The 12,169-nt window shown below is 32.0% G+C and overlaps 1 protein-coding gene and 1 long non-coding RNA gene across 2 annotated transcripts in view; one reads left to right on the forward strand and one right to left on the reverse strand.

Moving 5' to 3' along the window:
• LOC149903047 (uncharacterized) overlaps positions 1-12,169 on the reverse strand; it is a 176,385-nt gene that overhangs the window by 34,257 nt on the left and 129,959 nt on the right. The window lies entirely within an intron of this gene.
• LOC149903051 (solute carrier family 22 member 4-like) lies at positions 2,971-10,886 on the forward strand. Its single transcript, XM_090109678.1, has 9 exons — positions 2,971-2,978; positions 3,569-3,848; positions 4,952-5,055; positions 5,397-5,551; positions 6,705-6,873; positions 7,745-7,880; positions 8,254-8,565; positions 9,794-10,107; positions 10,667-10,886. The coding sequence occupies exons 1-9, from the start codon at positions 2,971-2,973 to the stop codon at positions 10,884-10,886; spliced, it is 1,698 nt and encodes a 565-aa protein (XP_089965804.1).

Raw genomic sequence — 12,169 nt, forward strand, 5'->3', positions numbered from 1 at the left:
TGCGAGTTCTTTGTCCTTGACAACACCCGATATAAGTATTCCATGTGTATTCGACTGGCCAAGCCATTTGACTATAGCTTACTGAATTTATTCCCCAAATCTTAGTTTGTAGAGCTGCATTTTACAAGTAACTTTTTATTAAAATTTTAACTAAGAAAAAATATTATAATTAAAATTGAAAAATTATCTATCTGTCTATCATTAACATGTACCTAACTAATCGAAGAGATTTCTCTAAACTTATAAATAAAATATAGGTATAAATATTTATTTATTAAGTATTAATATAAAATAATTAGGTACCCGCGGAATATTTTATGAAAAATGGGAAAGCTTTTCGTAACGTCAGTTAATATATATTTAAATTATTAATTATTCCTTCACTTTGCATTCTTATTATCCAACTGATAATTACGAATTTACTTTATATGTACTATGTAAAAGAGTTTCTGAATGTTAATTTAGAAAAGCGTATTAATCTATACTTATAATAAATCTGTAGAGAGGCCAATTCTGTACATGAAATATATTTAAAAAAAAACTATGAAGGGGTGATAAGGGATCGCTACTGATGCCAAAAATGCATTCAGTAAAATTTTTGTCTGTCTGTCTGTCTGTCTGTCTGTCTGTCTGTATATTCGCTATAGAAACAGAAACTACACGACGGATTTTAACCAAATTTGGCACAATTATTCTTCATACTCCTGGGCAGGTTATAGTAAAAGAATCATGTAAATCGGTGTAGAAACACCAAAGTTATACATGAAATACGCTATAAGTCATCGCGCGTGAATACAGAATCATGCCATAAGGATTATTTTTGTGTATCAGTTGCCGCGTTCGACGCGCTTCGCGGCGGGATCTATAAAAAGGCGGCGGGTCCGCACCCGTTTCGCGTTGTCACGGCATCACGTGTGAACGGCTGAACCGATTTCGATAATTCTTTTCTATTATATTCCTTGAAGTACGAGGATGGTTCTTATGTAGAGAAAACGTAAATATGTTCCACGGGCGAAGCCGGGGCGGACCGCTAGTATTGATTAAGTAATTAGACGAGGTCGTGACTGTTCTTGGCGCCAATGGAGTTAATACAACCGCGATGCGATGCCATAATAAAAGTTAATAGTAAATATTAATTTACACTATTTTATTTGATCTTAGATACTAATATTAAACAGAGTTTGTTTGTTTGATTGATCGCGCTAAATGTGGGTTAAAATAAAGTCTAAAGGAGTCGTTTATATATACACAGATACAAGCATATAAATATACAGGTGAGCTTCACCTTCAACTTATAAAAGTGTGTTAAAAAGGAAGCAAAAAAAATGTATATTTAATTGTGTCCTCTTATTATTTCTACCCTATTCTAAAAATATGTTTTTATTTTGTCCGACTACTTTTTGCGCTTCTTTGCCTTTCTCCCCGTGGTTGCCTGGCAGAGATCACTGCATAGTGATAAGGCCGCCCTTTGTGCTTTCTAATCTTATTTTTGTAACCTTTATGTATATTTTGTTTTTTGCACAATAAAGTGTTAAATAAATAAATAAATAAATATCTATTTCGATTTCAACGCAAACGGCTGGAATTTTCTGAGCTTTCAAATGAAGTTTTCATAACACCTACTTTTTGTTACCTATCTACTATGCTTAAATACCACAGATTATATACTATGCTTCCTAATCCTATATTTTAATGTTATATATGCCTGTACTTAACCTAAAGGGAAAATGTAGAGCACGATACATAGGTATATATGTATTGTTCAAGCGAAACCTCGGGCAATCTTATATAAAAAAATATAATAGCATAAATTAAATTATATTCTGGTGCTTGATTCAAGGGTCACTTTATAAAATAGAATTTGGTAATCAATTTTAAATTGTCTAGTATTTTTAAAATTAATAGGAAAACATTTATCGGCAGCAAACGAAATAGCAATAAATTACATCTTTTTTCGAAGTATAATTAAAAGAAAACAATTTAAGAAATTGTAAATTGGAAATGAGTTGAATAAATTCAGACTAAGTTAACAGCGTGGTTATTGCGCAACGCGTCCTAGCCCGCGGTCAGTGACCTCTCATTGATATGTAAGTTACAATAATTATAGACGCGAACGTATAAAATTGTCATTAAAAAAAATTCCACTCCAGTGGGCAAAGAGTTTCCATATCGCACACAATCAAGTGACACCTACATCCCAATTGCTTTTCCTTATTATTTAAATTGTTATCTTACAAGCAAATGTGTGCAAATACAGCTATTTTTATACACTATGACGTAATGCTTTTAAAACTATGATATGTTTCGTTACATATAAAGCGCGATGTTACGTTAAAATAACAGATATAAGTACATATTAAGTAGGTATGAGATATGATGACATTGATAAGCGTATTTAGCACTTACAGCCTAGTAGCGGATAATTTAAAGGTTATGAATATTAACAGTTTATCTTTACTACCATATAACTTTGTTGGAAAATCTGCGAAAGGCACACGCACTTCACAAATTTTTTAAATTATATACTTACTTAACCAAAAAGGGGTGATTTTATTTACTTTTATTTTTGAAATGATAGCTATAGTATTGCTTAAAGCTATTATGGAGTTTACAAATTACATTTTCCTTATATTGAAGGTGTTAATATATAATATGTAAACTCAAATCATTTTTATTGTATAACATATTATGTAATGCAAAACATTAATACTTTACTTGCATTTTCCTCGAATAAGATGACTTAACTAAAATATATCAGGGGATTCACTGGAAAGGACACTCGGAAACCGGTCCTGTCACAAAGAGTGGTTATTTTCATCTTGAGCGAGAGAATTTTTAGTGCAAACATACTTTGAAAATAGCTATGATAGTTCTGCGAATATGCTAATCGAGTCCTAATCTAGTTGGTCATGGAATCACATTCCAAATCAATGTCCAACTTAAGATTTGCGAAAGAAAATAATGACCACAATGTCGATGTAAGAAATTAATATATACAATTCTAGTATTTATGTAAAATATTGAATTTAATCATAATAAAGTTGTTGTTGAGTAGTAAGTTTCCATGAAAATATTCAATGTGTTTTTGTTTTGTGAATAATTTTTATTTGGTCGTCCTCATGTTCGATTGTTAGTTTATTTTTCTTATCATCTAAAAACATTGTTATAAAATAAATGAAAGTTGATACAGAGTTTTCGTTGGAACCTGGTGGTGTTATCAAGGCAAATAAAGGAACTAAATGCTTTTTTAGTTCCGTTGAATAAATTTCCAGTTAGGCTGACATGTAATTCTTAGATATTGATGATGTTCATTTAAAGGCTTGTAATTTATCGCTTTGCGAAGTCATATCTTGTTCTTAATTGCTCAAAGTACAAAGACGATCATAAATATTTATTAATACATAGACATATATTATGATGTTTGCTATCAGTTTACATAGCCGACAAAAACCTACTCCATGTTGCAATTTGCAGTAGGATTTAGCTTGAAATGTTACTCAACACACAGATGCGCCAATAAATATCCTAGTAATCAAATTCTGCAGGGCTATAAACAATTCCTTTACAGAATTGGTACCATCCACGAAGATGTAACAACAGATGTTCTCGGTAAAATCGGAGCCTGGCAGTGGATGGTGACATTGTTAGCAACAGCCCTAGTGATACCAACTATGTTGAATCACTATGACGATATGTTTCTTTTGAAACCGTCTCAAGATATACTGTGTGTACCAAGCCAAGAGACTGCAAATATAAGCCTGTGTAACTACACAATCACTAATGCTACCGTGGCGAGTTGTGATAAATGGCATGTCGAATTTATGTGGCTGATTTCGATTAAAAAGACGGTAACAATTTTATAGAAAATATTTTGATACTTAGATTTATTCATATTCTTTAAATCATTTAAATGTAGCTTTCGGGTAGTATATTTAGGGCAATTTTGAAATTTTGCGATTATTACCAATGTAGAGCAGGGCTGACGTCTTTCTATGAATATCCCTGATATTCCTGACATGTGAAAAAAGGTTCTATAACTGTTCGTATATAAACGGCTTATCTACGTATAATATCATTTGCGAATGTTTCTCAATTGCAAACCTTATAAATTATATAGCAACAGTTTAAAAGTAAAATTCGTTTAACAACTCCATCTGTTCGTCGTTTAAAAACTGAAACTACCGACCATTTTGAAACAGTATATTCACGTTACTTGTGGTTTGATATTTAATAACTAGATCCGCAACATGAATATCGGTGGGTAGTTGGATATCGTGATGAAAACCGCCAATTATTTGTTAGCATTTATGTGTTAAGTGGCAAAACGGAAGAATGACTTACATTGATAATTCATTAGTATTGTTATATCAGAACATTAGGTCAAGACATAGCTTTATAGTTTATACACACTATTATATTCTACAATATTATTTGAAAAGGAAAAGAAATCGCGATTTTATATATATTTTTTTTAATAACGCTCAAGAAAATCTTAATGAATAGGTAATTATTGATTAAAACTTACTTTGCTGACTCTATTTTTTTAGGAATTAATTACCTATTATAATTTACGAATATATTGTTGTATTGTAGCTATATATTCATGTAAGTAGGTAAAAAAAATGATTATCTATATATGTATATAAAATGAAAACGTTTTCCTTGGTCACGGCATCACGCGTGAACAGGTGGACCGATTTCGATAATTATTTTTTATAATATTCCTTGAAGTACGAGGATGGTTCTTATGGAAAGAAAACATAAACATGTCTCACGGGCGAAGCCGGGCCGGTCGAACGGCTAGTAAAATATAATAATTAAAATATAAAAGAAATTATATAGAGTCACCAAGGAGTCACCCATTACCCACTATCAATATCAATGCACATACAATTAACCTTTTCATCTTTCTATGTTGATATTTGATTGTGTGTTAATTATATCATTGCAGTGGCTTATATTCTGTGATAAGAGTATGCAGCTGTTATCAACAACGGTAATTTGCCGTTTGGGATTGGTATTTGGGTGTATAATATTTGGGGTTGTTTCTGACAGGTACCTAATTGTTATCTATCTATTTAGCAAATGATTGAATTATCTGTTGTTTCATGTGATTGTCTTATGTTTGTTTAGAATTAAGATGAAACGATAATTAATGTTTGAAGGTTTATTAATATAACTTATTTATTGCATTTACATGGAATATTTTTCTACCTTGTAGATTTATTGAGAGATTATATTTAGAGTATTTATTGATTGCATTTAAATCAAGCTCGATTGTAAACTAATTATTCAGATATTGAACAACTCGTGAAAATAACGATTTGTCAAACGATCCAACTTATCTAAATTTGACAAAAGCTGAATTACCTAAAAAAGCAATAATATTTTTTCAGTTTTGGAAGAAGGATAGCCATTATAATTAGTCTAATTGCTGACCTTGTGTTCAGACTCACTTTAGTCTTTTGTGACTCGGAAAGTTGGTACCGCCTCTTAATATTTTTAAAATCCATGTTCACAAGCGCTAATTATTACTTGGAATTAATTCTTGGTATGCCATTTGTATTGTTATTTAGTACTTACATTTACATACGTTAAGGCATTAACCTTTTGAGATACGAACACAAAAAAGATATTTCGACACGGCTAAAGATTTGTAAATTGTAGAGTGTAGGTAGGTATGAAAATCTATGAATCAATCCAAATTCAGACAATAGTCTTCAGTTCAGTTGCCATAAATAAACTTCAATTTCACAAAGTAGATACCTACTATTTCTTCATACATAGTAGGTATGTACTTACCTGTAGGTTATAAAGTAGGTATGTTGGCAATACTAAATTCAGTAGTGAAAATTTTATTCCTTACAATTGATTACGTCAAGAGGTAATTAAAAATTTAAAATAATTGTTTATAAAAAAAACATATCGATATCAGCAATCTATTTATTTTTTGGATTGTTTGTGAAAAATATTTAACAGTTTACAATGACAATGACAATGTAGCCAATTAAGTAAATACAATTAAATAAAAAAGCAACTACGGAAATAAAAGATCTCTCAAGGTTCACTTACGTTTATTATAATGACTGCATACTGCACGAGACTTGTCTTGATCAATAATTATTGTGTTAGTACGTGATCTGACTGAAGATTGAGTTAAATTAATCACATCAAAGATCCCATAGGAATAGTAGGTTGCTTGTTGTATGCTGTTTATTGCATTATAATCGAATTGTGCAGTGTTTCCATACATGTAGGCCATCCTTCTAATAAATGCTAAAGTTTGTATGTTTGCTTGTTAGTCCTTACCACACACATACAGGGTAACTTGGAAAACAAAATAGGAAAGTTTTTATCCCGAAAATCTCATGGGAACGGGAACTATGCGGGTTTCCCTTTGACTACGCGGGCGAAGCTGCGAGCGAAAAGCTAGTAAATTATATATCGAACAATATCAATGATACCTATCTTAGTCAACTATCTAAGTATAACATACAAACTAGTGTCATGTTTAGCTTCAATATATTTTATTTAATAACCAACATTCCCTTCGATCAATTAGTCTAGTTATGTGGTAGGTTGATATGAGAAACTTGTGTAAACAAAGTTAATCGCTAACGGTAGTATTTATGCGTCCAATGGGGAATTGGTATCTTATGTATTGATTAGATCATATTATATAGTATACAAGTATTATTTTACAGTATGTGAAATCGCAAGCAACAGTTGGCGGACGAAGCTGAACCTCATAGTTTCCGCTCCGTGCATTCTTGCTTCTCTCTGCGCTATTCCGTTTGCTAATGCTGCGCCCAATCTTGATACTTATAATTTTATTGGTTTTTTGCTTGGAACATTACTGCTCGTTGTCTTAAGGTAAGGATAAAATATTAAAAAGAGCTTTTAAGATACATACCGATAGATAGATAATAGAATGTCTATGGTTTTTATGAAAAATGTTACGATGATTTGCTGGCTTGCAACTCGCTTGGAGAGTAGGTAAGGACTCTCCAAGCGAGTTGCAAGCCAGCAAATGGGAAAGGACCCATAATATTTTCTGCGTCACTCTCTGCTCCTCTTATCACTAATAAACTTAATAGAGTAATATTGTATTGTAGAGCCATTCGATCATCTTTATATTTCAATGAATTAGACACTTGGATTTATAACTGATTAATTTTAAAATCGTTGTAATGATCACAGAATAATAATAAATAATAATCAAACAGCACAGATCAAACGGAATAAAACAGGTCAAAGTAGCAAAAATTGGATATTTGAACTTTAATGTGTGACCGCAATTTATGGCATCGAACATCTAAAGTCACACTGATAGTCATAACCTTGTAATAGTTATTTTTATAAACACTGATATTTAACATTGTTAATTATCTATAAGCAATATTAAATAATTACGCACTGCGCAGTAGGTATTCTACGTATGTATTTAAATCATATTTCCTCCTATTCTTTAGGATTGAACAAAATAAAAAAAGTTTAAATAGTTTTGTAAAGTGGATGTGGCATATTGTATTCAATGAATCCCACTTCAGGCATTTATTAATATGTACCTATAAAAATAATAAGCAATAAACAATGGGGAGTCTTCTATTGATGAAATATCATCTATACAGACCAAGCTATCCTAGATAGACCAACCAATCTATCCAAACTTGTTAGGAATAAGTTGTTTTTGTCTAAGAATATAATAACGAATACCTTGGGGATAACTAACTAAATATTGCAGATGGATTCCCGAATCACCCCAATGGCTACTCTACAACAGAAAAATACCAAAGGCAGAAAATACGTTACTTAGCGCGGCAAAGAAAAATGGCGTCAAGCTTTGCAGTGAATTCAAAATAAGACCAGTAAATAACAGAGTAGGTATGTCTATGTTTACAATTATAAAAATTATTTATAGCACAGAATCTTATTTACTTTGTGCTTTATCGCTTTCTTGGGAATATGAAGTTAGTTCGGTAATTACATCAGTCCTACGCAATATTAAACACAGCTTATCTTATCTCAAATATATAATAATCAAATGACGTCGATACCTTCCTCTTCTTAGATTGGTGAACTGGTAATAAGACATTCGTATTTAATAATAATAAAAGATCTATTAGAAGTTTAAATATGAGAAGGGAAAGGATAATTTCGCAATTTCTTTATGATTTTAGATGTTTTATTCACAAGGAGGTTTCATTCCTAAAAGCTATTGATATTAAAATTAAATTAAACTAACATTTGCAGGCTTATGACTGCCTAGAAGAGGAGTGGACGTGTTTGATGATTTTAAGCAACCATAACGTCAGAGTGTTAATATTCGTGATGCTTTTGTTCTGGGCGCTATATCATTTTCTATGGGTTCCACTGTTCATAAAACTACATACACGGATGCATGCATATGCCCCGCTTCAACTTTTGAGCATAACTCTATTTGTAGGACTTCTAAATGTTTTTATCATGTTGAAAGTTAAAATGAGATATTTGTTGACAATAAATGTAATGGTTTTGGGAAGTTCAACCGCTCTCGTGACGTTCGTGGACCAAATTGACTTTAATGTAAGCAATATTCATTATTTAAAGGAATTTCGGCTACAGCTGCAGCGGTGAAACCGTTATGCGTCTAGACTTTCTGCCTTCAGGCATGCTTCAGGCACAGATAATATTATACCTACAATATTAGAATTTAGAACCTCAGGCTATAGACTGCTCATTATTTAACTGCCGCAGTTCATATTATGTAGGTAGGTACATACAGAACTAATAGAATATCATGTTTTTCAAAAGTTAATATTTTAATAAAAAAACCTACAATCTATGTTAGGTACTGCAGAACAAATCGTGTTTAAAGTGTAAAAATAGCTACCTGTAGCTACTTACGCATTTCATTACACTTACCTACACGCTTAACAACGTATTATTAAAGTTATAAATTACAACTAATAATAATAATAATTTTAGCAAACCCGGTAAAACGACTTATCACTAATAAAATTATAGGCGCCAACTTTAATAAGAGATGATTAAAATATACAGTAATTTGCTTCAACTTTCACACAGGCGTTTGCGTTTATAAATAACTTGTCATTTGGTCTAACATGAGGTATAAAATATGAACATTAGCGAGGCATTAACTCGCAACTAGTACCAGTTTATTACCTTCTCGAGAATGCAGTTAGACATAGCAATATGCGTTCTCTCTATTTTTAACTAGAGCTTGTTGCGACACTATTTATGTCCGACCACAACTATAGATACGCAAGCATCAACTAAAATTCTTATGGTAACAGACTGTTTTACAGAAAGTAGAAAAGTTTTCTATATGTATCGAAAAATTAGCAAATTCATCAGACGACTAATTGTATATATGTAGGTATACCTAACGATTTTATTTAATCTACAGGCTAAATCATGATTATCATTCGACGCATGCGCAACATAAACTTGGCTAGAATAAAATACTTAATTGAAATAAAAAGTAGTTCTTCAATCTGCAATAATAATCCTGTATCTCTTTAGGGATATTCTCATTACTTATATGATCATTACCATATCATTACGAATTACGATCGTTTTTTAATACAGGCAAGACCGCAAGAGCATGATCAGTCCTTTAGCCTGCAGCTAGACCGAGAATATTTTTTTCATCTAAGTACATCAGAAATTAATAATAGTTATTAATAAAGTATAGTAAATAATATTAGTAATCATAGAGCATATTGATTTATACAATTGGTTAGTAATTAGTTTAGTAAAACATATGTAATTTTTGATATCTTTATTTCAGACTACCATATCTGATCTTCTAACTTCAATCGGACTAGCATCAGGGCTAATAAGTAATGCATTATTATTGAACATCACACCACGGCTCTTCGCTGTTAACATCAGGGGAACATTGGTCGGTTGCTGCCACGCGGCGGGCCATCTTGGGACAATTACTTGTTACCTTATTACATCTTTACGAGCTATCAATGACTCAACCATGATAATAGCAGTCCTTGTAGTGACGGTGTTGCTAGTTGCCCTGTGTTTTGTTTTACCTGATGTGGATGGTAGAGAGTTGCCTGATACGATCAAGGACATGGATTATTTTTCAGAGTAATTATGCGTTGTTTCATTTTATCATGTACGGAGACAAAAAGCATATTAACATATTTTGTAACACAAGGCAATCCTGCAAAGATTTTTAGTTCCCATGCATTACATATTATTTATTCTATGCCACTGTTTTGATAATTTTTAATATATTGTTTTGAAAAGCGATTAGTTACACTAATAAATGTCAAGTTATCTAATTTAAATTATTTACAACTCGGAAGCAATTAACTTGTGGGCGCATAAATAATTTCGCACATTATCGTAAATGTCATGGTCCTCATTCCAAAGTGAATTAAATATTTATGGAGAAAAATTTCTCCTTAAAATCAATTATAACATACTTTCATAGTGTAATAAATTATAAATACACCTATTTCAAAGGCATGGACTTTTTTATCTCTTCATGAAGCAGATAACAATCTCAAATTTATAATTGGTTTCCGGTACTCAAAATAAAAAAAATATAGGACTTCGGTAGATAATTCCTGTCTTACCTTCTTACTTATCAGTTTTAGTGTTCAATATTTTGGTTATTCCTTACATGAAACCTTACTTTTAGGTTATCAAAACCGTTACTATGGGCAACTCAAAAAACAAATTCTCCGTCGCACGAAGAGGTAGAAATGAGAGTATATTCATTCAGCAGTGGAGCAAATAATATAACTAGAGATGCCTCTGAAGAAACCGTACCAGCTCAGCACATTGGTTTTATAAGATTATGGTACAGATTTATTTCTTTTGTAAGGCAAATCCGGAGAAAAAGACACATTAAATCTTGAAATAAAAACGTATTTTATTTTCTTAACTTTTTACCATTTTTTATCCGTAGTAACCACACTCTAACAAAACATATAGGTACATCTGAAGATTGATATTTATCGTAAACCTTAATGGGAAATGAAAACTGAAATAAAACTTCTAAAATCTTACGGGTAAATATTTATTCTGGTCTAGTTTCCTCATATATTAACTTTCATCTGATGTTTACCACATGGTTTGTTTTAAAATAATACAGTTTCAAACTCAATTACAAAGGGTCATAAATTACAATATGTATATTTAAATTTTGTTAAGTTCATTTACTATCGAAATATTGAATAAAATTCGAGACAAGCGTGTACTATCTAAAACAACTAAGAATAAGAAAGTCAATGATCTTCTTTTGGTAGGTAAATGCCATTTTAAAATATGACTTTTTGCTTATCAGTAAAGTTATTTTGGCTGATTCTTAAATCAATTAAAATACCATCGTAATTGCTTAACTGAAGTGGTTAATTGTTTTGAAATAATAGATTATGACTTATCATATTGGCGCTATTTCAATCCTATTCTTAAGCGCAATACACATTGAGCCCGCCGGGCCGCCGACAAAGCCCGGCGACACAACCCGGCGGCCTGTATGAAAAGAATCATGTCGGCAACATGCGCCCGCGCGTGTTGCCCGCCGACATGTTGGCGGCTTGGGTACGCCTGTGCTCAGTTGCCCGGCGACGCTCGACCTGTAGTGACATGCTTGTATTTTTTACGACATGGAGTGGGACGACGAAAAATATCTTACGTTAATTAATCTTTATCATGAGAAGGAGGTATTGTGGAATCCAAAACCACACAACCTTTATCGACACACGGCAATCACTGACTGCCAAATAAATTTCTCATCTCAAGCCGCCGACATGCCGCCGACCAAATTTTCCGACTTGTAATAAGTGAAGCCGCCAACTAGACCGCCGACAAAAAGTTGCCGACATATGTCGGCGGCCCGGCGGGCTCAATGTGTATTGCGCTTTAGTTGAATTCCATACTAGATATTATACAGTACTTCGTATATGTACGTAATATGGTTCTTAAAACTTAATTATGCCTTTTTTTCTCAAATGTCGTCAATTCGTCGCGCAAGGTAACTAAATATTTAAAATTGACCTTGATAAAAAGAAACTGTAAAAGCTATATTCGTTTCTAGTATTATGCATATATTTAATTAATAATAAAATAAGCAACAAGACAATAAATTTTTAAATGTTTAACATTCTTAAAATTTTATTCGGATGAATAAGTACGATTG

This window comes from Colias eurytheme, chromosome 14, assembly GCF_061535395.1.
Source record: "Colias eurytheme isolate Ceu_HAF_F1 chromosome 14, ilColEury1 Martin Lab GWU primary, whole genome shotgun sequence".
NCBI lineage: Eukaryota > Metazoa > Arthropoda > Insecta > Lepidoptera > Pieridae > Colias > Colias eurytheme.

Bases quoted from the DNA above. Each gene is read 5' to 3' on its own strand.
- LOC149903051 (XM_090109678.1), top strand. The intron at 5,056-5,396 runs GTACCTAATTGT...ATATTTTTTCAG, and splicing joins TTTGGGGTTGTTTCTGACAG to TTTTGGAAGAAGGATAGCCA. The intron at 10,108-10,666 runs GTAATTATGCGT...CCTTACTTTTAG, and splicing joins GACATGGATTATTTTTCAGA to GTTATCAAAACCGTTACTAT.